Raw genomic sequence first — 25,074 nt, forward strand, 5'->3', positions numbered from 1 at the left:
TTCATTTCATATAAAAGACTGCAAACAGATTATTTCCAGGCCACATTCACCTGAGAAACCTATGCATTTTACTTTAAATATCTGTTAAACGTCAACCTGGGAAAATCAAGTCAGCATTCCTCTGGATGCCCCATAGATCTCTTCCCACTGACTTCAGATGAAGCCTTCTGCACAAAAAAACGAGTAAAGAGAAGGAGGGGAGTAATTTCTTACTTAAGTTTTATAACGTGGTGCCAGATAGTGCTTGGATAGATGGGCAATAACATAAATTCATAAACAGAATAGCAATGCAGACCTGCCTACTCACTAGAACTACCATTGTTCAGCTCACAGTGAATGAATAGCTTGTTTCCTTTTCTGCGAATATTCTAAAATTTGAAAGCGGGGCTAAGTTTTTGAGATACTAACAACCAATATGAAATGTAAAGAGACCTATGTGGAGGCAAACATGCAAGTTCTAGTAGTAACAATATTGTTTTGAAAGTGGAGTTCTAGTGCAACCCATTCATTGAAGTCTAGAACACCCCCAAGTCATTAAGCATAGGAGTAAAGGAAGCTGGAGGATCTAGTGTAGTCTCTGCAAACACAGCACCCTTATGTCCAGTCCAAGTCTGTGTCCAGGGATGGCACCTGGGATATTTAGGTACTGGGAGGAAGGTGGAATGGACCAGAATGGCTCTTTGGTTTATTAATGCCTTCCTATTGCTGCTAATAGAATGGATTCCATTGGAATTAAGCAGGTTCCTAAGAAGTCCATCATTGAAAAGATTCTATACTTCTTTTCACGTAAAATATAGCAGCAAGAGCTCTGTTTCTATACTGCAAAACGTATGCCATCCTATCTTGTCAGAGAGGAAATGATAATGATTTTGAACTAACATTGTAAGAATTATCTGATACCAAGCTAAACATTTTACTGAATATAAGCAATAAATACCCATTCTAGTTAACACTAGCAGTCAGTATTTTCATAGTTCTTGGTATACGTTGCTGATGAAAACATGCAATTATTTTTCTTACTATTATGCCTAGGAACCAATCATTATGTGAAGAATACGAAATTACATTAAATATTCCTTTATGTGCTTAGTTTCTTTAGGAAAGTAACTTTTAGAAGTCAGCTGAAACTTAGGTTTCTTATATACTATTCAAGATTTCCTTTGAAGTTAAAAGAACCACAAATTAAAGTGGAATTGTATTTGGTCATGTGCCCTGAATTTGATGTTAATTAGTATTATTAATTATTCTCCAAAAACTTCAATAACTTGGAAATACTTTTATATTTAAAAAGTGAGAGAGGGCAGACAGCAGAAGCAAGAAGAACTACAATCCTGCAGCCTGTAGAACAAAAACCACATTCACAGAAAGATAGACAAGATGAAAAGGCAGAGGGCTATGTACAAGATGAAGGAACAAGATAAAACCCCAGAAACACAACTAAATGAAGTGGAGATAGGCAACCTTCCAGAAAAAGAATTCAGAATAATGATAGTGAAGATGATCCAGGACCTCGGAAAAAGAATGGAGGCAAAGATCGAGAGGATGCAGGAAATGTTTAACAAAGACCTAAAGAGAGGATCAAAGAATTTGACAAATTTAACAAAGAATTAAAGAACAAACAGAGATGAACAATACAATAACTGAAATGAAAAATACACTAGAAGGAATCAATAGCAGAATAACTGAGGCAGAAGAACGGATAAGTGACCTGGAAGACAGAATGGTGGAATTCACTGCTGCGGAACAGAATAAAGAAAAAAGAATGAAAAGAAATGAAGACAGCCTGAGAGACCTCTGGGACAACATTAAAAGCAACAACATTTGCATTATAGGGGTCCCAGAAGACGAGAGAAAGGACCCAAGAAAATATTTGAAGAGACTATAGTCAAAAACTTCCCTAGGATGGGAAAGGAAATAGCCACCCAAGTCCAGGAAGCACAGAGAGTCCCAGGCAGGATAAACCCAAGGAGAAACATGCTGAGACACATAGTAATCAAATTGGCAAAAATTAAAGACAAAGAAAAATTATTGAAAGCAACAAGAGAAAAACGACAAATAACATACAAGGGAACTCCCATAAGGTAAACAGCTGATTTCTCAGCAGAAACTCTACAAGCCAGAAGGGAGTGGCATGACATATTTAAAGTGATGAAAGGGAAGAACCTACAACCAAGATTACTCTATCCAGCAAGGATCTCATTCAGATTCAATGGAGAAATCAAAAGCTTTACAGACAAGCAAAAGCTAAGAGACTTCAGCACCACCAAACCAGCTCTACACTAAATGCTAAAGGAACTTCTCTAAGTGGGAAACACAAGAGAAGAAAAGGACCTACAAAAACAAACCCAAAACAACTAAGAAAATGGTCATAGGAACATACATATCAATAATTACCTTAAACGTGAATGGATTAAATGCTCCAACCAAAAGACACAGGCTCACAGAATGGATACAAAAACAAGACCCATATATATGCTGTCTACAAGAGACCCACTTCAGACCTAGGGACACATACAGACTGAAAGTGAGGGGATGGAAAAAGATATTCCATGCAAATGGAAATCAAAAGAAAGCTGGAGCAGCAATACTCATATCAGATAAAATAGACTTTAAAATAAAGAATGTTACAAGAGACAAGGAAGGACACTACATAACGATCAAGGGATCAATCCAAGAAGAAGATATAACAATTATAAATATATATGCACCCAACATAGGAGCACCTCAGTACATAAGGCAACTGCTAACAGCTATAAAAGAGCAAATCGACAGAAACACAATAATAGTGGGGGACTTTAACACCTCACTTACCCCAATGGACAGATCATCCAAACAGAAAATAAATAAGGAAACAGAAGCTTTAAATGACACAACAGACCAGATAGATTTCATTGATATTTTTAGGACAGTCCATCCAAAAAAAGCAGAAAACACTTTCTTCTCAAGTGCACACAGAACATTCTCCAGGATAGATCACATCTTGGGTCACAAGCATCAGTAAATTTAAGAAAACTAAAATCATATCAAGCATCTTTCTGACCACAATGCTATGAGATTAGAAATCAATTACAGGGAAATAAATGTAAAAAACACAAACACATGGAGGCTAAACAGTACGTTACTAAATAACAAAGAGATCAGTGAAGAAATCAAAGAGGAAATCAAAAAATACCTAGAGACAAATGACAATGAAAACACGATGATCCAAAACCTATGGGATGCAGCAAAAGCAGTTCTAAGAGGGAAGTTTATAGCTATACAAGCCTACCTCAAGAAACAAGAAAAATCTCAAATAAACAATCTAACCTTACACCTAAAGGAACTAGAGAAAGAAGAACAAACAAAACCCAAAGTTACCAGAAGGAAAGAAATCATAAAGATCAGAGCAGAAGTAATGAAATAGAAACAAAGAAAACAATAGCAAAGATCAATAAAACTAAAAGCTGGTTCTTTAAGAAGATAAAATTGATAAACCATTAGCCAGACTCATCAAGAAAAAAGAGGGAGAGGACTCAAGTCAATAAAATTAGAAATGAAAAAGGAGAAGTTACAACAGACATCACAGAAATACAAAGCATCCTAAGAGATTACTGCAAGCAACTCTATGCCAATAAAATGGACAACCTGGAAAAAATGGACGAATTCTTCGAAAGGTATAACCTTCCAAGACTGAACCAGGAAGAAATACAAAATATGAACAGACCAATCACAAGTAATGAAATTGAAACTGTGATTAAAAATCTTCCAACAAACAAAACTCCAGGACCAGATGGCTTCACAGGTGAATTCTATCAAACATTTAGAGAAGAGCTAACACCCATCCTTCTCAAACTCTTCCAAAAAATTGCAGAGCAAGGAACACTCCCAAACTGATTTATGAGGCCACCATCACCCTGATACCAAAACCAGACAGAGATACTACAAAAAAAGAAAATTACAGACCAATATCACTCATGAATATAGATGCAAAAATCCTCAACAAAATACTAGCAAACAGAATCCAACAACACATTAAAAGGATCATACACCATGATCAAGTGGGATTTATCCCAGGGATGCAAGGATTCTTCAATATACGCAAATCAATCAATGTGATACACCATATTAACAAATTGAAGAATAAAAACCATATGATCATCTCAATAGATGCAGAAAAAGCTTTCGACAAAATTCAACACCGATTTATGATAAAAACTCTCCAGAAAGTGGGCATAGAGGGAACTTACCTCAACATAATAAAGGCCATATACGACAAACCCACAGCAAACATCATTCTCAATGGTGGAAAACTGAAAGCATTTCCTCTAAGATCAGGAACAAGACAAGGATGTCCACTCTAGCCACTATTATTCAACATAGCTTTGGAAGTCCTAGCCATGACAATCAGAGAAGAAAAAGAAATAAAAGGAATAACAAATTGGAGAAGAAGAAGTAAAACTGTCACTGTTTGCAGATGACATGATACTGTACATAGAGAATCATAAAGAGGCCACCAGAAAACTACTAGAGCTAATCAATGAATTTGGTAAAGTTGCAGGATACAAAATTAATGCACAGAAATCTCTTGCATTCCTATACACTAACAACAAAAATCAGAAAGAGAAATTAAGGAAACACTCCCATTTACCATTGCAACAAAAATAATAAAATACCTAGGAATAAAACTACCTAGGGAGACAAAAGACCTGTATGCAGAAAACTATAAGACACTGATGAAAGAAATTAAAGATGATACAAACAGATGGAGAGATATACCATGTTCTTGGATTGGAAGAATAAATATTGTGAAAATGACTATACTACCCAAAGCAATCTACAGATTCAATGCAATCCCTATCAAATTACTAATGTCGTTTTTTTACAGAACTAGAACAAAAAAATCTTAAAATCTGTATGGAGACACAAAAGAGCCTGAATAGCCAAAGTGGTCTTGAGGGGAAAAAAACGGAGCTGGAGGAATCAGACTCCCTGACTTCAGACTATACTACAAGGCTACAGTAATCAAGACAGCATGGTACTGGCACAAAAACAGAAATATAGATCAATGGAACAGGATAGAAAGCCCAGAGATAAACCCACACACCTATGGTCAACTAATCTATGACAAAGGAGGCAAGGATATACAATGGAGAAAAGACAGTCTCTTCAATAAGTGGTGCTGGGAAAACTGGACAGCTACATGGAAAAGAATGAAATTAGAACACTCCCTAACACCATTAGCAAAAATAACTCAAAATGGATTAGAGACCTAAATGTAAGACTGGACACTATAAAACTCTTAGAGGAAAACATAGGAAGAACACTCTTTGTCATAAATCACAGCAAGATCTTCTTTGATCCACCTCCTAGAGTAATGGAAATAAAAACAAAAATAAACAAATGGGACCTAATGAAACTTAAAAACTTTTGCAAAGCAAAGGCAACTACAAACATGACGAAAAGACAACACTCAGAATGGGAGAAAATATTTGCAAACAAATCAACAGACAAAGGATTAATCTCCAAAATATATAAACACCTCATACAGCTCAATATTAAAAAAACAAACAATCCAATCCAAAAATGGGCAGAAGACCTAAATAGACATTTTTCCAAAGAAGACCTACAGATGGCCAAGAAGCACATGAAAAGCTGCTCAACATCACTAATTATTAGAGAAATGTAAATCAAAACTACAATGAGGTATCACCTCACACCAGTTAGAATGGGCGTCATCAGAAAATCTACAAACAACAAATGCTGGAGAGGGTGTGGAGAAAAGGGAACCCTCTTGCACTGTTGGTGGGAATGTAAATTGATACAGCCACTATGGAGAACAGTATGGAGGTTCCTTAAAAAACTAAAAATAGAATTACCATATGACCCAGCAATCCCACTACTGGGCATATACCCAGAGAAAACCATAATTCAAAAAGACACATGCACCCCAATGTTCACTGCAGCACTATTTACAATAGCCAGGTCATGGAAGCAACCTAAATGCCCATCGACAGACGAATGGATAAAGAAGATGTGGTACATACATACAATGGAATATTACTCAGCCATAAAAAGCAATGAAATTGGGTCATTTGTAGAACGTGGATGGAGGTAGAGACTGTCATACAGAATGAAGTAAGTCAGAAAGAGAAAAACAAATATCGTATATTAACACATATATGTCGAATCTAGAAAAATGGTACAGATGAACCAGTTTGCAAGGCAGAAATAGAGACACAGATGTAGAGAACAAACGTATGGACACCAAGGGGGGAAAGTGGCGGGGGTGGTGGTGGTGTGATGAATTAGGAGATTGGGATTGACATGTATACACTAATATGTACAAAATAGGTAACTGATAAGAACCTGTTGTATAAAAAATAAAATAAAATAAAATTCAAAAATTCAAAAAAAAAAAGTGAATCACCAGCAGAAACTCGCAGAACCACATGTCTCGAAGGGCTTATCAAGTCATAGTTACAACTGACCCACTTTTTATGCTTGACCAATTCAGCATTCACCAACCAAATGAATGTACTCCGCAGAACATGCCAGTTTGTTAAATTATTTTTCAGTAGTTCTCATGATTTCAATGTAAGCAATCCATTTTAGTCATTTTTATTACAGAATTTCTATATATAATTATTGTGACATTTCTGTTAATTTTTAAAGTTATATGGTTATGTTATTGTCTGGTCATTAGCTAACTTGCCTTTCTCAACTCCAGTATATTTGGACCCCTCCCATGATACTAACTTAAAAAATAGGATTTCTTTGGAAATACGTACAGATAGGCTCTTCTTTTGAGTTCTAATTTAAAAACAAGGAGAACACAACAAAAAGTAAATGTTCTGGAGTGGAAACTTACATAGTCCATCAGTTCATGTGCTGCACAGTTGATGGCTAGATGGAGATTCGTTCCCATTTCTAGCCCCAGGTTCGCACAGATTCCTTGTATTAGGAGCAGTGGCTGCTCTATGGTGTCATAATTAATGGTTAAACAGCCAAGATGGGACATCTTGCCAGTGATCTGCTGCTTCAGGATCAAGAAAATCATGCACGTCAATATAGCACATTAAGGTTCTTGGGGCTTCCAGTGGTTGGCAGTTTGTAACCAGACACAGCTCTCCAAACACGAGGTCCTCTGATTCTCGATTAATCCTGCCCCTAGTTCCCACTCATCTCTGCACATTTTCGGGCAGATGATTGTCCTGCAGTATCTGGGAATAATTTTCTTACTCCCGTGGTTTTCAAGTTTGACCTAGGAACACACTTTGCTCTCTTTAGTTGCCCATGTTATTATCTCTTTATTGGCTCTATCATTGTACACGGGCTCACCTGAGCCATAACCACCAGGTTGGTGACTCTACAGGCTGTCCCTGTAAATGTCTGTCCTGCCTGTCCCTAATGGCCTTCTTCCTCCAAACCTGCTCTTTCCTATGTTCCATTTTCCTTTAGAAGACTATAACTGTTATAACTTAAAAATTTAACTCTCCTTCAGGAAAGGTTTTATTTTAAAAGGGATTGAAGACTTCAGCTAAAAGGATGCAGCACTGAGGTTGCATTGCAGTGGAAGAAGACTTGAGGACCCAAACGACCTCAGGGGAAAGGCAGCTATATGCTTCGATTGCAAGGTCAGCCTTGATGTGCCTTCATCATAAATTGTCACTATGCAATTTTAACCTAAGTTGAAGCAGTATCACTAAGGGGTGTGTGTGTGTGTGTGTACCAGTCTCAAGAGCAAACATGAAAGTAGGTATAAATATCCCATTTTTACTGATGGTAGTACTAGTTAATTATAAGAACCATCCAACATTTTTAATGTCAGTGAGAGGAACCTTTTATTTGGCAAAGGAATAGTTGGGGAAATTTTTGTGTGTCAGTTAAGGAGTTTCATTACGGAGTCTTCAAATCTATGAAGGCATCACTTATTTGGTGCTTACTAAATGCCAGGTACCATTCTAAACACTTTACATAAAGTAAATACATTTACTCCTTACATCAATCCCATGAAGCAGGTACCATTATGATCCCTATTTAAGACAGAGTTGAGTAACTTGGAACAGATTTTAATCCAGGTGGTTGAGCTAGAGTCCATGCCTCCAATTCTGGTGTGGCTGCCTCTCTAGAATCTACCATCTATCCTGTTTCTAATGGTGGGGGGGGGGGCGGGGGGAGTAGTAAAGCTGATCTCAGGAAGGGCTGATCTTGGTCTAAGTTTCTCAGAATACATCAGACAACCTGCTGGAATGAAGGGAACAGAGCTGAGATTTGCTACTTGTTCACCAGCCCCTGCCTCTCTTGGAAGGTCCAATTCTAGTATACACACCTGTCAAGGATTTTACTTACTGCTGTATCTGTTCACACATTTCTCTTCTCTCTCCCAAGTTTAAGGAGGAACTTAATTTTTTATCTCCACCAAGTCCCCTCCTTCCTTTCCTAGTCCTTCTTGCTGATGACTTCAACAGACCCTGAAGTCCCTGACATCCAGGTAGTGATTGCAGGGTTATCAGAGCAAATATCACACATGTGAGCAACCCTCATCCATTTGCATTATCTTCGGGGTTCTCGTTGGTTGTTCTAACTATATTGCTGAAAGTCAGGCATATAATAGGTGTATCTATCAGAGCACCCACAGTCACCAAAGTGATGGACTGATCAAGTTCAGCTGGTCTCCTGAGGCTCTGCAGCCCATTTTCACCAGGCTTGTTTGCCTGACCCTCCTGACAAAATCTGAGCTCTGGCAATGGTCCATCTGAAATGGTGCCTCAGTGCTTTTGGGGGACCAGATGAAGGAATTGCTATCTTTTTGTGCCTTTTCTTTCTTTCTTTGGTAGTATTAAAATTAAAAGCCAAAACATTCTATATGCCTTTGAGCTAGTATTCAGAGAGATTCATCTTCCCCAGCACTTCACCTAGAGGGTTTCCCATGTAATCCTATTAGTCATTAAGAGTCTCTCCAAGCCCTCTGAGATTTCACTTGGCCAGACAACTGCAAGCATGATGGCCTGGCAGCCTGTTGCCAGAGAGGCGGGGGCAGAATGATATTCCAGCTCTGGGGATTGCCTGGTTTAGTCCCCTTGAAGCGGTATCACCGTGTGATTTCCATTTGTGTTAGGCCCAGTCCTGGAGCAAAATGACTATGGGAGAGGGAAAGGGGCAGGGAACATAGAAATGAACTGTCATACAGAAGCATGGTAAACAAATACATTTACTTACTTGACCTCTTTTGCCTCCATTATGACCTTTTTTTGTCTCTGGTTTTGGAGGAGGGGACTGTGAGACAGAAGATAAAGACATATCACTCGGGATTTTCAGACACGTGTGTGGCAGCAAGCAGAGCTTCAGGTCCTCTGGCCTGCCCACTGCTCTGGGGTTGAGCCAGTCACACTGCAAGTCACACGCACACACACACACACACACACAGGGATGATGCCAGCCACTCTTTAATTTCATAAACCTCAAACTGTTTCTCAAAATCAGGCACATGTTCCCTTTAGTTCATCCTTACATTCTGCCTCCAATCACATGTATGAGGCATGGATATACATGTTCATGCATTTCTACTTATATAAGTAATTATTCACTCATCATGTCCTGACTCCTGTTGTGTGCAGGAACTCTTTTTTTTACAGGAGGATGTTAAGCCCCCTCCTTGTCCTTAAGGAATAACCACGTTGTGGCATTTGCTTTTAAAGGCCCAACATATTGTTTTAAATATTCTCACAGTACAAACACCTTCTCTGGCAGGATGGGTTTGACTTTTGGAAGCAGCCCATGGTCATTAAATCTGGTGAATCTGGTGTGTGTAATGTCATCTGACATTAAAAGCAAAGATAATTACCAAAGAGAAGCTTCCACAGTTTGGGGTATTGATGGCATACTGTAACAAGGATTTAACCTGTTAAAGGATGCACTTTAATGCCCAGCATTCATTGGCTGTATAAGCTGGGGCATGTTTGTCAAGAATCAACATGGTTCACACACACTCCAGTATATGCAAATACAGAAGTTATCCTGCATCTTTTCACTATGGAGTCAGCTGAAGTTTCTATCCCTGGTAAAAATAACATAGGAAGCAAATTGATGTGCCAGGCAGGAGAGATACAGTGGTGAATGAGATACATAGGCACTGCCTTGGGAGCCACGGTCTAGTGAGGCAGACACGTGCGATGCAGGTAACAACCAGGGAGGAAGGGGGTGTGATGTCGAGTGCAGAGCAAGGGGACATCCTTTGCTCTTGTAGAAGAGTCAGGCAAGGGGACTCAGAAGAAGCTGATACCTCAGGGGCATGTGGGACTGCTGAACCCTCTGGGCCCAGAGCTGAGCCAAGAGCAAAAGCCTTAAAGCAGAGCTTTTCAACCTTGGCACTCTTGATACTTTGTCTGGATAATCCTTTGCTATGGAGGGCTGCCTCATACATTGTAGGAATGTGTAGCAGCATCCCTGATCTCAGCTTTCTAGATGCCAGGAGAGCCCCACCCTCCAAGCTGGGACAACCCAGAACGTCTCTGGGCATCGTCCCTTGGCAAAAGCACTCCCCATTAAGAACCACTGCCTTGATGACATGATACTATACATAGAGAATCCTAAAGATGCTACCAGAAAACTACTTCAGCTAATCAAAGAATTTGGTAAAGTAGCAGGATACAAATTTAATGCCCAGAAATCTTTTGCATTCCTATACACTAATGACGAAAAATCTGAAAGTGAAATTAAGAAAACACTCCCGTTTACCATTGCAACAAAAAGAATAAAATATCTAGGAATAAACCTACCTAAGGAGACAAAAGACCTGTATGCAGAAAATTATAAGACACTGATGAAAGAAATTAAAGATGATACAAATAGATGGAGAGATATACCATGTTCTTGGATTGGAAGAATCAACACTGTGAAAATGACTCTACTACCCAAAGCAATCTACAGATTCAATGCAATCCCTATCAAACGACCACAGGCATTTTTCACAGAACTAGAACAAAAAATTTCACAATTTATATGGAAACACAAAAGACCCCGAATAGCCAAAGCAATCTTGAGAACGAAAAATGGAGCTGGAGGAATCAGGCCCCTGACTTCAGACTATATTACAAATCTACAGTAATCAAGACAGTTTGGTACTGGCACAAAAACAGAAACATAGATCAATGGAACAGGACAGAAAGCCCAGAGATAAACCCACGCACATATGGTCACCTTATCTTTGATAAAGGAGGCAAGCATATACAGTGGAGAAAAGACAGCCTCTTCAATAAATGGTGCTGGGAAAACTGGACAGGTACATGGAAAAGTATGAAATTAGAACACTCCCTAACACCATACACAAAAATAAACTCAAAATGGATTAAAGACCTAAGTGTAAGGCCAGACACTATCAAACTCTTAGAGGAAATCATAGGCAGAACACTCTATGACATAAATCACAGCAAGATTCTTTTTGACCCAACTCCTAGAGAAATGGAAATAAAAACACAAATAAACAAATGGGACCTAATGAAACTTAAAAGCTTTTGCACAGCAAAGGAAACCATAAACAAGACCAAAAGACAACCCTCAGAATGGGAGAAAATATTTGCAAATGAAGCAACTGACAAAGGATTAATCTCCAAGATTTACAAGCAGCTCATGCAGCTCAATAACAAAAAAACGAACAACCCAATCCAAAAATGGGCAGAAGACCTAAATAGACATTTCTCCAAAGAAGATATACAGATTGCCAACAGACACATGAAAGAATGCTCAACATCATTAATCATGAGAGAAATGCAAATCAAAACTACAATGAGATATCATCTCACACCGGTCAGAATGGCCATCATCAAAAAATCTAGAAACAATAAATGCTGGAGAGGGTGTGGAGAAAAGGGAACACTCTTGCACTGTTGGTGGGAATGTAAATTGATACAGCCACTATGGAGAACAGTATGGAGGTTCCTTAAAATACTAAAAATAGAACTACCATACAACCCAGCAATCCCACTACTGGGCATATACCCTGAGAAAACCATAATTCAAAAAGAGTCATGTACCAAAATGTTCATTGCAGCTCTATTTACAATAGCCAGGACATGGAAGCAACCTAATTGTCCATCATCGGATGAATGGATAAAGAAGATGTGGCACATATATACAATGGAATATTACTCAGCCATAAAAAGAAACAAAATGGAGGTATTTGTAGTGAGGTGGATGGAGTTAGAGTCTGTCATACAGAGTGAAGTAAGTCAGAAAGAGAAAAACAAATACAGTATGCTAACACATATATATGGAATCTAAGGAAAAAAAAAAAAGGTCACGAAGAACCTAGTGGCAAGACGGGAATAAAGACACAGACCTACTAGAGAATGGACTTGAGGATATGGGGAGGGGGAGGGGTAAGATGTGACAGGGTGAGAGAGTGGCATGGACATATATACACTACCAAATGTAAAATAGATAGCTAGTGGGAAGCAGCCGCATAGCACAGGGAGATCAGCTAGGTGCTTTGTGATCACCTAGAGGGGTGGGATAGGGAGGGTGGGAGGGAGGGAGACGCAAGAGGGAAGAGATATGGGAACATATGTATATATATAACTGATTCACTTTGTTATAAAGCAGAAACTAACACACCATTGTAAAGCAATTATACTCCAATAAAGATGTTAAAAAAAAAAAAGAACCACTGCCTTAATAGAACATATTGATACATTTTACTATGTCAAAATTTGAAAAGAAAAAAAATCCCTATGACTGCATAAAATACAGTTAAAAGGCAGGCAACATGATAGAGGAAAATACGTATAACACGTAGAAAGGATTGAAGCCTTTACTGTAGAAAGAATTCCTAGATATCAGTAAAAGAGGAACACAAATAAAAAGGGCAAAGAAATAAAGCAACTGTAGAGTGATTTGTGCAGAATTTTATATGATTTTAAACACAAAACACTATATTTGTATGTGTGGTGTCTGTGTGTCTGTGTGTCTAAATACAAAAGAAAGGCTAGAAGACCACACTAAATTTTTAACAGCGGTCTAGAGTCCCTCTAGAGATGGGACTGGAACTGAGGGTAGTAGTGGCTGTGGGGTCCAGGGAGGCGGAGTTAGTACGGGGGGGACGGGGGACTAGCTCTACCAGTGTTTGAATTTTCACAGGAACATTCATGAGCTACTTGTATGATTAAAAATCAATTGTATATTTAAAATTGTATAATTAAAAATCTGGAAGTCAGGACGATTGCAGAGAGCTCAGAGATCCTGAATTCCCTAATATTCTAAGCTGGACTTCTTCCACCTGCTCTGATAACCACCACCACTGTGTATTGTTCACTGCTGTGTCCGCTCCTGCTCTGAGCACATCGCATATATTCAGCTCGTTTACTCCTCACAATGTATCACACCCATTTTATAGACGACGAGGCTGAGGCAGAGAGGTTATATAATTGGCGCAAGGTCACACAGCTAGTAAGGGGCAAAGCAAAATACGAGGTCAGGGTTAAGTTGCCCAAGTCTGAGTCTCTGCAGGCTGGTCACCCATAAAACAGTTGTCCTCCTGAAAAGCACCCCGGAAACTGGCTCCAGGCTGGTGCTTAAAGCAATTCTGATCAACTGTAGGGCTTGGGCCCCCACCACCCTCCCCCATCACATATTCTGTGCTGGCAAGATAGCACTGGAGCCAAAGTTCGTTTATGTCGCACTGAGATTATATCTCGGCCCCCATCCTGCTGGGGAAGGAGCTAGTGCTTCCTAATCATGTAACTTAAAAGCCTCACACTAAATAAATATTGGGTCCTGGATCGGATCCTAGAACAGAGGAAGGCCATTAGTGGAAAAACTAGTGAAATTCAAATTAAGTCTGGAGTTTAGTTATTAGTAATGTAGCATGTTGATTTCTTAGTTTTGACAAATACGCTATGGTAATGTATCCTGTTAACCTTGGGGGAAACTGGGTGAGGGGTATTTGGGAACTCTCTGCACTATCTCTGCAACTTCTCTATAAATGCAGTATTATTCCAAAATAAAAGACAAGGATTGGGTCCCTCAGCCCTGCCACATCATTGTGCATTACCCCAGTTAGAATATGATGGAACAACCCGGTGACTCATACAGCTGCCCCTCATACTGCCTTTGTGACTTTCCCCCTCAAGGGCTGCTCAGCCAAGGGTGCTTGTTTGCCCAACACCAGGATTCTAAGCAGGCACAAGTGATTGTGCCTTAACCATTACACCAAACTGCCTCTCACTAATCCTAGGGGCCAGATCCTTTCTTTCTTTGCAAATCCAAAGGGATGATCTTAGCGTAGGGCCAGCTGCCTCAGAAATCAAAACAAGATTGTTAAGTTCCATTAGAAACTGGACCCATAGCCAATGAGGGAATGTGTCATATCTGTAACAACAATATTGATTCTGTTGCATAATGAACTATAATTTGGTTACTAGAAGGTATATATAAGCATCAGTTATTAGATACCATAGATTCTCTTTACATACCATTTCAATTGTTTTGTTAATGTGTTTCTGAATTTCCAGAAGCATGTCCACACCCTGTAAGTAGAATAAACATGATCTTCCACAACTGCAGTCTAGAATTTTAAACATAAAAACTTATACCACACACGGCTATTTCTATCTCAGAAAATCTGTAGGGTCCCTGATAATGCATTCTGGTTAGTGAATTACATATGGTCTACAAAATCAGAAGATTAAATGTTAATCTTCAGCCCTCAATTTTTATTTGGTTGAAAATGAATGAGAGGTTTTTCTTCCTCATTATCCTCTCTTTATTGTTCAGAACTGATTAGTTCAGTTGGTTGGATCAAGTTAACTTCATTCTCTTTCATGGTCTCCTGACCAACCTTCTTGCAATATATGTCACAGGTCATCAAGGGATTCTGCATGATAATGTTTGAATTAGTGTAAATCCACTGTCACTTAGAAAGTAGAAAAATGTATTCTGATGATGGTGGGATCTGCATATGGAGACAGATGAAGAATGGCATGCCAAATGCTCTGGTACCCAAATAGCAGATATTAACTGAAGGAAAGATCCTGGCGCCAGGATCTGAACATGATCTGACAGATGGTGAGCCAGATATAAATCCTAGTCTTCCAAAATTGATAGAAGTGGGTATTGACTATTCTCTCTAAAAAAGAATTCTTTATCATAAAGAAATTACCTTGAGATTTAAAAAAATGATTGTCACTAGCTTAGATAAAATATCAGTCAATATACTACCAGATGGGATGGAGCTTCCTGTACTTTTCCTGTAAACATCCACGGTAGGACACAAACGTTTAGTTCTCCCGAATGCCTAATTGGTAGAATAATTCATGAAGATTTAAAAAGGCATATTGACTCATTCATGCCACTGAAGAACAATGAGACACTAACAAACCTCTGAGTAGTAAAGATGCCACTTAGGATTCCTTCATTCCATATTCCATAAACATGCACTAAACCTCTCTTACGTGCCAGGCAATCTGCTAGGCCCTGCAGTTCCTACTTAACAGAAGGGCTGCTATGAAAGTGCCACCTTCCTCTTGTTGCAGCCATAGTGCACAGACTAGTAAATTAAAAAATCTCAGTTGCCCCAAAGAATATCCTTCCAGCACTATCAAGGCCTGCAAAGTCACTCGCCCGTGGCTTCTCTGTCAGCCACTAGCATGAGTCACTGTTGTGATGAGCTGGAGATCCAAGGTGGTCTAAATTTGGTTCCCTTTCGTTTGAGGTCTTGTTTTCGTCCCACTTCCCTAATTTCCTGAATTTTTTTTTCTCATTTTATATTTAATTCCTATTCCCTTGGTGTCATAAGCCTTAGGAACATACACTAAAAACTCATTGATGGTGAAGGTTTTTTGTTTTTTAAGAAAAGGTAGTTTGAGATAATGTAAAGTACTTGTTTAGCTGTTAATCCAGGATGGGGTATACAAATCACTTCTTTCATGAAATTCAGCTTGCCCGGTGATGACTTCCCACAGCTGACCAGAGATACCATCAGGAGAGGCATCGTTAGCTTTGCTGGTTGATCCTGAAAGAGGGGGAAAGTAAGGGGAAATGAGAAACATGGTTCATTCATCCTGAGATACTCATGGGTCCTTGTAAAGGAATGTAGTGGGTACTAACCTGGTGGTGCTTCAGCAGTGCAATATTTAAGTATAGAGGATTATTGCCCAGCACGGCACTGGTTTTGGCAACAGCCAGTGACACAGCTCCTATGGCCATGCTGCCACAGAGTATGGGTTCAACAGGTTCTGGGGGTACAATTGGTTTTTCTGTAAGAGTATCCTTCCTCCCTGAAGAAAAAAGTATTGATAAAAGATTGCTTTCTAGAAAGTTTGACTATGATAAAACTATATATTTTTTTAATGCTTTACTTATAGATGTGAAGGCCCAGCATAAAGAAAGGTTGAAAGCTGAGGCTGGCAAGAAAATATTCACCACTTCAACCCCTGAGAAGTTTCTGTCTGATGTCACTTACTACTCCCTAATGCTCAAATAATCCTTAGCCATGGATTTCGCCTAAGAAATTTTAGAACATTCAGTATTAAATCCTTCAACAGTCATGTGGGGCAGATATTGTTATCTCACCTAAACGGGGGCTTAGGTTCAAAGACTTGCCCAATACCTAACAGAAAGTGAATAGAGAGAGGATTTGGACACTCTTTGAATTCCAAACCCTTTGTTTTCCTATGTTCCACCATCGCTCTTGCATACCCAGCTTCGTGTTGAATATCTCATGTGAATATCTAACTACTTATCTTGCTTGCCCACCCCAAACGGATGCCCTTTTCTATGAGGACTTCTGTCCAGATCTAACCATCCACCCAGAATCCTCACCCATCTTTCACTCTCACATATTCTCAGCCACCCCGTCTGATCAGGTACCACAGTGTCCGTAATAAATCTCTAGTTTTCCTCCTGTCCTCTCCTTCCCCACAGCTACTGACCTGAGTCAGGTAGGTAAAACAAGTGGAATAAGATGTGTGAGCACCCAGTACATATTAAATGTTTAGCAAATTACTGTCCCCTCCTACTTCTTCCCTTCTTACGTTCCAAGTTCTATCAGTCAAAAGAAACCACCAAATGAACACCTACTGGCCGTCTCTACCTATGATTCGGTAGTGGTCATCCCCACCCTCCAGGAGAAGATTGGTCTAACAGGATTCTTCTGCCTTGGGCAACTCTCCTCCCCTCTCTGGGCCTCAGTATCTAAATATATGAAATAAGAGACCTTGGCTTCACGATCTCTTTGGTCCTTGCTTCTTGTGCTTTCTTATTTAATGGAACCCACACTTATCTGGTGTTTAATTTGTTCCCGGCATTGTGCTAGGCGCTGGCAGTGCTAAATTGAATGAGGCATGACTCATGTCCTCCAGGAGCACGTTGTAGTTGGACAGACACACAAATCACTGTTACAACAGCTCTAGCAGCAGCTCCAGAATTAACATACTGGAGGAGCTGAGGTTAGCCATATGTTGGAAGGCATGGAACAAAGGGCCACGATAACTTTAAGATTATTTGTCTTAAAATAGCAAGGTCTTCCAAAGAGAAGTTTCATTAATATATTACCTATGACTGAGGAAATGTTGGTCATCCATATCAAAGGATATCATTAATCTTTAAAATATGGAGTGGCTTTTTGAGGAGCAGTTAAAGGTCTCCATGCCACCCTCCCCTTCCCTGCCTTGGGCATTGCCACTGTTCAGTGCACTCTGTTTACTAAGTGTTCACCTCTGGGTAAGAAATATTTTTATCTTACAAATAAAAATGGAGGGTGGGGTGGGGGAAAACCGTGCCCACCTCACACAGTAGCTTTAAGCAAGGAAGTGGCATGGAGGATGGATGGTACCTGGTGGGACTCCAACCTAGGTCTGCAGCAGAGAGATTTGAACTTGGAAAGGCAGTCCAAGTTTCAGCCTTTCTTCCTCCACGTTTGTTACTAATGGTTCTGCAGGATGATAAGCCACCAACCTTGCTTCTGTCCTTTTTTTTTGGCTGGAGGTGGAGGAGGCAGTGGTGGTGTTAGAGGTGAAGGTGTAGGCACTGTGGAGTCTTCCAGGCTCTTTTCCAATTCTTTTCTCTCCTTATCTTCTTGTACTTTACTTTCAAAGAATGTCCTTAATGGTAAGAAAGTATGGCTTTACAATTAGATATTGAGAAATATCACTCGTAATTTTGGTCATGTTTTAGTGCTGACCCCAAAACGTTTCAATAGTTAACTCTGCTTTTTAAGCTACCTAAGAACAAATCAGCTTCAATTTCCAAGGCTTAAAAATGATGCTGTTATAAAACTATGTTCAAGAACTGAAAATCATTTTGGCCTGGAAATAAATGTTTAAAGATTTTAGGTGCTCATTTTTAAAATTATCTGAGCCCTGTTTGTTATTTTTTAAAGTAAAATTTGAAGATATAATTTGATTAAGGGCTATTGGATTTTCTTTTTGAATAAATGACCATCAGACTAAAAATGAAGCAAGAATAGACACTGAAATATATAGCACTATGTGCAGGACTTCCTTTTCATTCTTTCTTTTCTCTTTTCTTTCTTTTTTTTTTTTTGAGGTGGGTGCTTAAAATGAACAGTTAAGAAAACTGTTGGGAAATCCAGCTTAGGTGCATCTATGTAAAATATCAGCTCCCCGGAATAAAAAGAGGCTAAAAGCTTCCACAGACAAAACAACAATAATAAGCCAAAAAAAAAAAAAAAAAAAAAAGACATGGGAATCAGATTTGCATCAGATGCCAATGGGGCAGTGCCTTTAAAGTACAGAGAGAAATTGATTTCAAATGAGAATTCTATACTCAGCTAAACTGTAAACCACAAAGGGAAAGTACTGATATTTCCACACATGTAAGAACTCAAAAAATTTACATCCCAAATACTCTTTTCTCATCCTTACTTTTAAAGGTTGGAATCCAGCAATTTAAGAAAGAGGACAATATGGGATCCAGGAAACAGGAGAACAATGAAGGGATGTCTTATGGCATCTCTGTAGTAGGCCTAAAGAGGAACCGGTCAAGATGGGAGATTTGGGAGGGAAAACTCCAGGAAAAAAGGAATGTAACAGAATAGAAGGTATGACTGAGAGCTTGGGAAAAAATAAGGATGTGTTAATAGCAAATAACACCCAGAAAAATGGTACAGATGAACCGGTTTGCAGGGTAGAAATAGAGACACAGATGTAAAGAACAAACGTATGGACACCAAGGGGGAAATGTAGCGGGGGACGGGTGGTGTGATGAATTGGGAGATTGGGATTGACATGTATACACTAATATGTATAAAATAGATAACTAATAAGAACCTGCTGTATAAAAAAATAAATAAAATTCAAAAATTCAAAAAAAAAAGATTGCCTAAAAAAAAAATTAGCAAATAATACACACACACAAAGGACTAAGTGGAATAGCATTCAAAAACTGTAAGACAACCAAAAACTATTCAAACAAGTTCTTTATAAGGTCATGATCCAACTCTGAAGCAAACTAAAATGCGAAGTTATGCACAATTAAGCAAGTGATGAAGCTTAGAGAAAGAGAATCCAGTTGACCCTTCTTTGGCCAAGAGGGTTGTGGCATTGGACCCCCACAAAAGGAAAAGTAATGCTAACCCACACTTGGTTAGGCATTGAACAGTGCTCACATAGCCCTAGTAAACAGTTCCTTGGTTTTCACATTTTAGAGTCAACCTATGGGCAAGACCTGGAAGACTGGGTTGTGTCTGGAGGTCAGAACATAAGCATCACCCACTGGGGTATATAAAAGGATAAGAGAGGCTCATGGATGAGGGGGGCATGTGAGGAGGTGGGGAGGGGGAAAGGAGGACGTCTGGATTCTTAATCCTTTTCCTGAGAAACTTTTCACTGAATCCTAGGAAAGCTTTATGCATAAAAGAGGCCAAAAGGCCTTATGTAGCCTTACAAAGTAAAATTTTAATAACAGGGTTTTCAGAAGAAAAACAACATTTTATGCTAAATTTTGCTGCTTTAGCATATGCTTCTTAATTGACTTCCTGATTATACCCTATAGATATGACAGACCCATTTCATTGGCAGGTGAAATGGAAAGAAAAGAGGTACATAGTTATACTGGACACTTACATTTTAAAGTGCGAAATTTACCTGAGCACCTGATCCACCTCAGCCTGGCTGGAAGGAGCTAAGCCCTGAAGCTCCTCAGTGATGGTTTCGTTGACCCACCGCACCGCGGTGCTGACGGCATCCGACCTTTCTAATTCCTCTGCTTCAACTAGCTTGGGTAAAGCGTTCTCGTGGACTTCGAAGTGAGTTGAGATCACCACAGAACATATATTCTGAAAACAATATAAACATGTTCTACATTTTCCCTACCTTTCACAGGAAATAGGAAATTGAATGTATCCAGCTTTTAAGGTACATGATATTTTATCACCAATTTCAAAGAGAAAATGAGAATCTATAATTTTCTTTGAGATATTTTTATAGCTATTGAAACATGATGGAACCCAACTTGAAGGAACGTTTAAAATTATTACCTTGTTAAAATACCCTTCTAAAAACCCTACATTGAACTTCATTTTTATCACTACCTCTCTAAAAAATAGCTAAAAGGAGACAAATTTAATCATAACTATTTTCATTTATGAAAATGAATTTTTCTTTATGTAGATCGGTCTATATATCTATAAATCTATATATAAATATATGAATCTACAACCCTATCTTCAGATTTATAGAACTCATGACATTAATAATGTCAGAGGTTTTTAAACTATTTTGCCCCATTTCCTTTCTCCATCTTGGATCATCTTCAGGTTACCAAGTCATGTCTGTACCAATAGTACACGTAACCTAATAAACCATCATGGAAGATTGTATGATTCATGCTTTGTGTTCATAATTACCTACAAATAGTGTGTGTGTATTTTGCACACACTGAATTTCAAAACGTTAATTTTCCACAATTTAGACAATACATGCTAATAAATTCAGTGGAGCCAGGACATAGTGAAGAACACATTTAAGCTGCCTCCTACCTTGGGAAAATTTTGAATGGTGCAGAATATTTCCACTTGCAGTGTTGGAAGCCCCAGTCCATCCAGCACATTTTTCCCCACGACTTTGCATATGGTGGGAGGCTTTGCAAGTTTAGAAAAGCAGTTTGCCTTCAACACACACACAAAAAACACAAAAATCACAATACCACATCTAATTAATCTTTAAAAGCTCATTCACATTTACTCTAGTTTCTACTAAACCTCTCCTTGAATGTCCTCCTCGTTCTGGAATTAGTCTAGCAGCTCTGCGGGAACGTTCAGAGATTTGGATTTAGCCTCTGGTACGTGGGGCAGTTTGCTTTTTGAACTCTCAGCAGAAACTCGCAAACATGTCTTTATTTAAAGGTCTCGTGTCACTCTTCAGTGGGGCCTAACCTATCCTTCTGTCCAAGATACCGAAGTCAATTGGTCTCTAGAATACTGTGATGCATTCAAACCTAAAAAACCGTAAGTGTGTCTATTTTCATTCCTCCCAACAAGGCACCGGATATTTTAATGGTGAAGACTTACACAGAGGCTGTATTTCACTTACCATCAGATCATGCGTAGAACTACATGTTCAAAGAGGAGTGTTGGAACCTTAGTAACAGCAATTTCATTGATGTGGAAGAGCAGAAGTCATTTGGAAGTGATCCAAGAAAGAGACGGAAGAAAGAGAATGAAGCTGAGGGAGAAAGTCCACTCAGGAGCCTGAGTAAAAAGATTCAGTACGGTGTCCCTACGCAGAGGGGCGGAAGCTGGGAGAGAAGGAAGAGGGGCGAGTGAAGGCCCACCCTCCTCACCCCCTTTATCACCAGACAGTATTTACTCTTCATTTTCATTTAGCAGACCAGGCCTCTTATCTTTCACTTCAAAATCCGGTGACCTCAACCTACATAACAGGTCATTAACGCCCACCAGCAATGTGCCAGGACCAAGGTGGTGGCCAGCAGAACTAAAGCAAAAGCCAATTTTCAAGCTATCCATGCATTTGAAGGATGATGGTTTGTATATTACAGAGTAAGTACCTAAATGAAGTTAGATAGAATCGGGAGAAGAAAAATACGATCTAGCTTATACCTTGTGAGTTCAATTCAACAAGCAATGAGCACCTACAGTGTACCACATATTGTGTTAGGAGGAGAATGGAACTAACTTTTAAAAAAATGCTTAGGATGTACCTTGAAGGAGTGACTTTGTCTTGTTTATCACTGTATCACATACCACAATGCCTGGCATATTTAGTATTCCATAAATTAAATCTTGTATAAATTCATAAATGTCAGACACAACCTTGGGCACATTTGTATATACTACGTCATTAAATTCTCAAATTCTCAATTATAAGTTTTATGCAATAGTAAATAATATTGCTGTTGCCCACAGGGATCTTTCCCATCCCTGAATTTCTCTAATATGTAAGAGAAGCATAGAAGAAATGGCATTTGAGCTGGACACTGGTGGTCGTGTAGTATTTCAACAGGCAGACAAGAGGGAGAAACTGAGGGCAGGTACCTCAGGTAGAGGGAATAGGGTAAGTGAAGGGGAGGGAATTAGGAAACTTCACGCTGTAGGGGAAAGTCAGTGCCTCTGTGCGGAGGAGCGGTGGGGGAGGGACAGGGGAGTGGAGCCTGTTACCGAGGTAGCGGGGCGAGCACTGTGAGTCACACACTGGAACGTGTTTGATCTTACTCAGCATGCAAGGGGGAACCACAGGAAGTTTCTGAGCAAAAGAATGATGGTCAGATTTGGGACTAGGAACATTGCTCTGGCAGCACTATGCGGGATGGACTTGATAGAGGGGGAGACTAGGTGAGAATAAGGATGGCCAAAACCGCGGCAGTGACTGGGAAAATGAAAAGGAGGTTGCCTTTATGCCAATCCAATTCCTGAACATCCTTCAAAGCCCAAGCCAAAACTCTCAGATGCTACAGCCCACAGGGATCCCAAGCCAAAACTCTCAGATGCTACAGCCCACAGGGATCTTCCCCACCCCTGAATTCTTATAACAGGCACACAGTGATCTATTCCTCAGTCTAGCACACAATCCTATATCACCCTATCTATTACTCCAGTCATCGTACGTATCGGTGGTTTTGTCCCTAACCGAGGTATAAACTCCCAGAGAGCTGTGCAAACCAAAGACCTGGCTACCTAATAGGCTGGGAAGAGCATTACACTGGGGACAAGAGTCCAAGTTTCCAGTCTTACCTTTTTCACTAAGTAGCTGTGAGACAAGGGCTTGGTGTCTTTGTAAAATGAGGAAGTCGTTAACTTTCAAGAATTCCTCTAGCAAGAGACAGTGGAAAGATAAAGGAATTGGGAGTTGCATTGATTCATTCATCCCACAAATAGTTCTTGACTGTCCACTATGTACCACGCACTCTGCTAGGTACTAGGGACACAGACCGGGTTTGATTTCTCACTGTCATTCACTGTGTCCCTTGGGAAAATCGTTTAAATTCACTGGGCCACAGTTCTTTATTTGTAAAACAGGAATCATAATGTTTACCTCACCGTAGTCCTAAGGATGAAGTGATATCACATAAAGCACATAGCACAGGGTGCATCAATAAACACCTCCCCCCCTCGCCCCTCCCCCAGTTTGATGTATAGGCCAGGACCGAGAAAAATAAACATTCGTGGAACATCCCCTATGTTAACTGCATCTACAAGATGTGGTTTTGAACCCTGTCAACACATCATGCTTCTTCACAGCATTTAAATACTCTGCTTGGTGTTGTCATATTGCCTCACCATAGTGCAAATTCCTACCAGTCCCAACCATGATGCCTTCCAGAAGGTGGGTGTTGGTTAGTACTTATGGATCTGGAAGTGAGAAAACGCTTGCCTTTGTTTCAACTGCCCGCTGCTTAAGGCTAAGATATGTGCCAGATGGTGCGCTGGGCAAAGCGCTTAGGAGGGGTATATGAAAAGGCCCCCGCTCTCCACAGGAGCTCACAAGCTGCCCAGGGAGGGTTTCAGTACATGCAGGGGACACTACAAGGACGCTGAAGGACGATTAGTCCTGGGCGAAGTGGGCAAGACTCTGATCTAAATTTTAAGTCTAGGTGCGAGCTGGTCAGGTGGGACGGGCATCCAGGAAGGGAAGGGCGCACAAGCCAAGGAGCGGACGTTTGAAATCGACTGAAACTTGGCAGCGATGGGAGCCTGCTGGGTATGAGGCCCCGGGGTAGGCTGAGGCTAAGCTGTAGCGAATACCAAGGTGTTCGTCCCGTGGTCAAAAGGAGGCCGCTGAAGATTGGTAAACTGAGCTACAAGGTATTAAGGTCTGTGATTAAAAAATCAACTGGCAGCCGTGACAGGCCCGCGCAGAGGTAGCGAGGATGCCTGCCAGGTCCTGAGCTGTGGCCTAGAGTCCTCATTGCTCTAGCAGCTTCCAGTCCACCACTTTCTCTCTCGAGCCTCCTTCACCCAGACTTCCGCCCTGCTTCATCCCTTCAGGGTCGCGGCTCCGCGCAACTACTGTCTCCGACCCCGCGGCGGCGGCGCGCGTGCGCGACTCTGTGGCGCAGGCGCACGGCGTTGCCGCAGCGCGGGGCGTGGGGAGAGGGGCTGGAGAGGAGAGGGTTCTTGTCCCAGGTCCCTACCAGGTGCCCGTAGACGTCGGCAGGCTGGAGGTAGAAGGTGGAGTTGAGCAGCTCTTCCAGCCTGCGCGGAACGTCGTTCTCCCGGTAGTACTCCATCGCCTGCTGCTTCAGCTTCTGCAGGTCCCTAGTGGTCCCACAGCTGCGGCCGCCGCCTTCTTCCCCCATGGTAGGAGATTTAAGGCTACTGCGGGGGTTAGCTGGGGGGCCCGCGAGCGTCCTCCCAGTCGCTAGGCAACGCAGCGAGATCCCGACCCCAGATCTCGCGACGCTTCCAGCCTCTGGTTCTTCTCGCAGCCGGAGTAGCGAATGGCTACTTCGCCCTCCTCCCCCTCCCTCTCCCTGAGGGTTTGGCCCACGGGGTTGGGTTCACTGATTCTTGAGACCGGCTCCTTCCCGGCGTCGTTTTCCACTCTTTCCCCGAAGGTTTTCAGATGGGAAGATAGTTAACGCTCTCATGAAGCGCTTTTTGCGGAGGCGTGAGAGGGTTAGCCC

The 25,074-nt window shown here is 40.6% G+C and overlaps 1 protein-coding gene across 9 annotated transcripts in view; it reads right to left on the reverse strand.

Moving 5' to 3' along the window:
- The window catches only part of ENO4 (enolase 4), a 40,079-nt gene extending 15,262 nt beyond the window's left edge, over positions 1–24,817 (reverse strand). For 3 of the 9 annotated variants that reach the window (XR_005016794.1, XM_036828449.1, XM_036828448.1), the window contains exons 1-9: positions 24,583–24,766; positions 20,972–21,100; positions 20,079–20,269; positions 17,929–18,074; positions 16,081–16,250; positions 15,854–15,985; positions 14,448–14,501; positions 9,199–9,255; positions 6,848–7,015 (exon numbers count right to left, since the gene is read on the reverse strand). Coding sequence is in view for 8 of the 9 variants with exons in the window: in XM_036828449.1 (XP_036684344.1) it covers positions 6,848–7,015; positions 9,199–9,255; positions 14,448–14,501; positions 15,854–15,985; positions 16,081–16,250; positions 17,929–18,074; positions 20,079–20,269; positions 20,972–21,100; positions 24,583–24,747 (1,212 nt within the window). In the remaining variant the exon portion in view is untranslated. Of the gene's footprint in view, positions 1–6,847; positions 7,016–9,198; positions 9,256–14,447; positions 14,502–15,853; positions 15,986–16,080; positions 16,251–17,928; positions 18,075–20,078; positions 20,270–20,971; positions 21,101–24,582 lie in introns of all 9 variants that reach the window. The other 6 variants (XM_036828452.1, XM_036828450.1, XM_036828445.1 and 3 more) reach the window with 5 other exon arrangements.
- Between the last annotated feature and the right edge of the window lie 257 nt (positions 24,818–25,074).

The sequence above is a fragment of the Balaenoptera musculus genome, chromosome 16 (genome assembly GCF_009873245.2).
Source record: "Balaenoptera musculus isolate JJ_BM4_2016_0621 chromosome 16, mBalMus1.pri.v3, whole genome shotgun sequence".
NCBI lineage: Eukaryota > Metazoa > Chordata > Mammalia > Artiodactyla > Balaenopteridae > Balaenoptera > Balaenoptera musculus.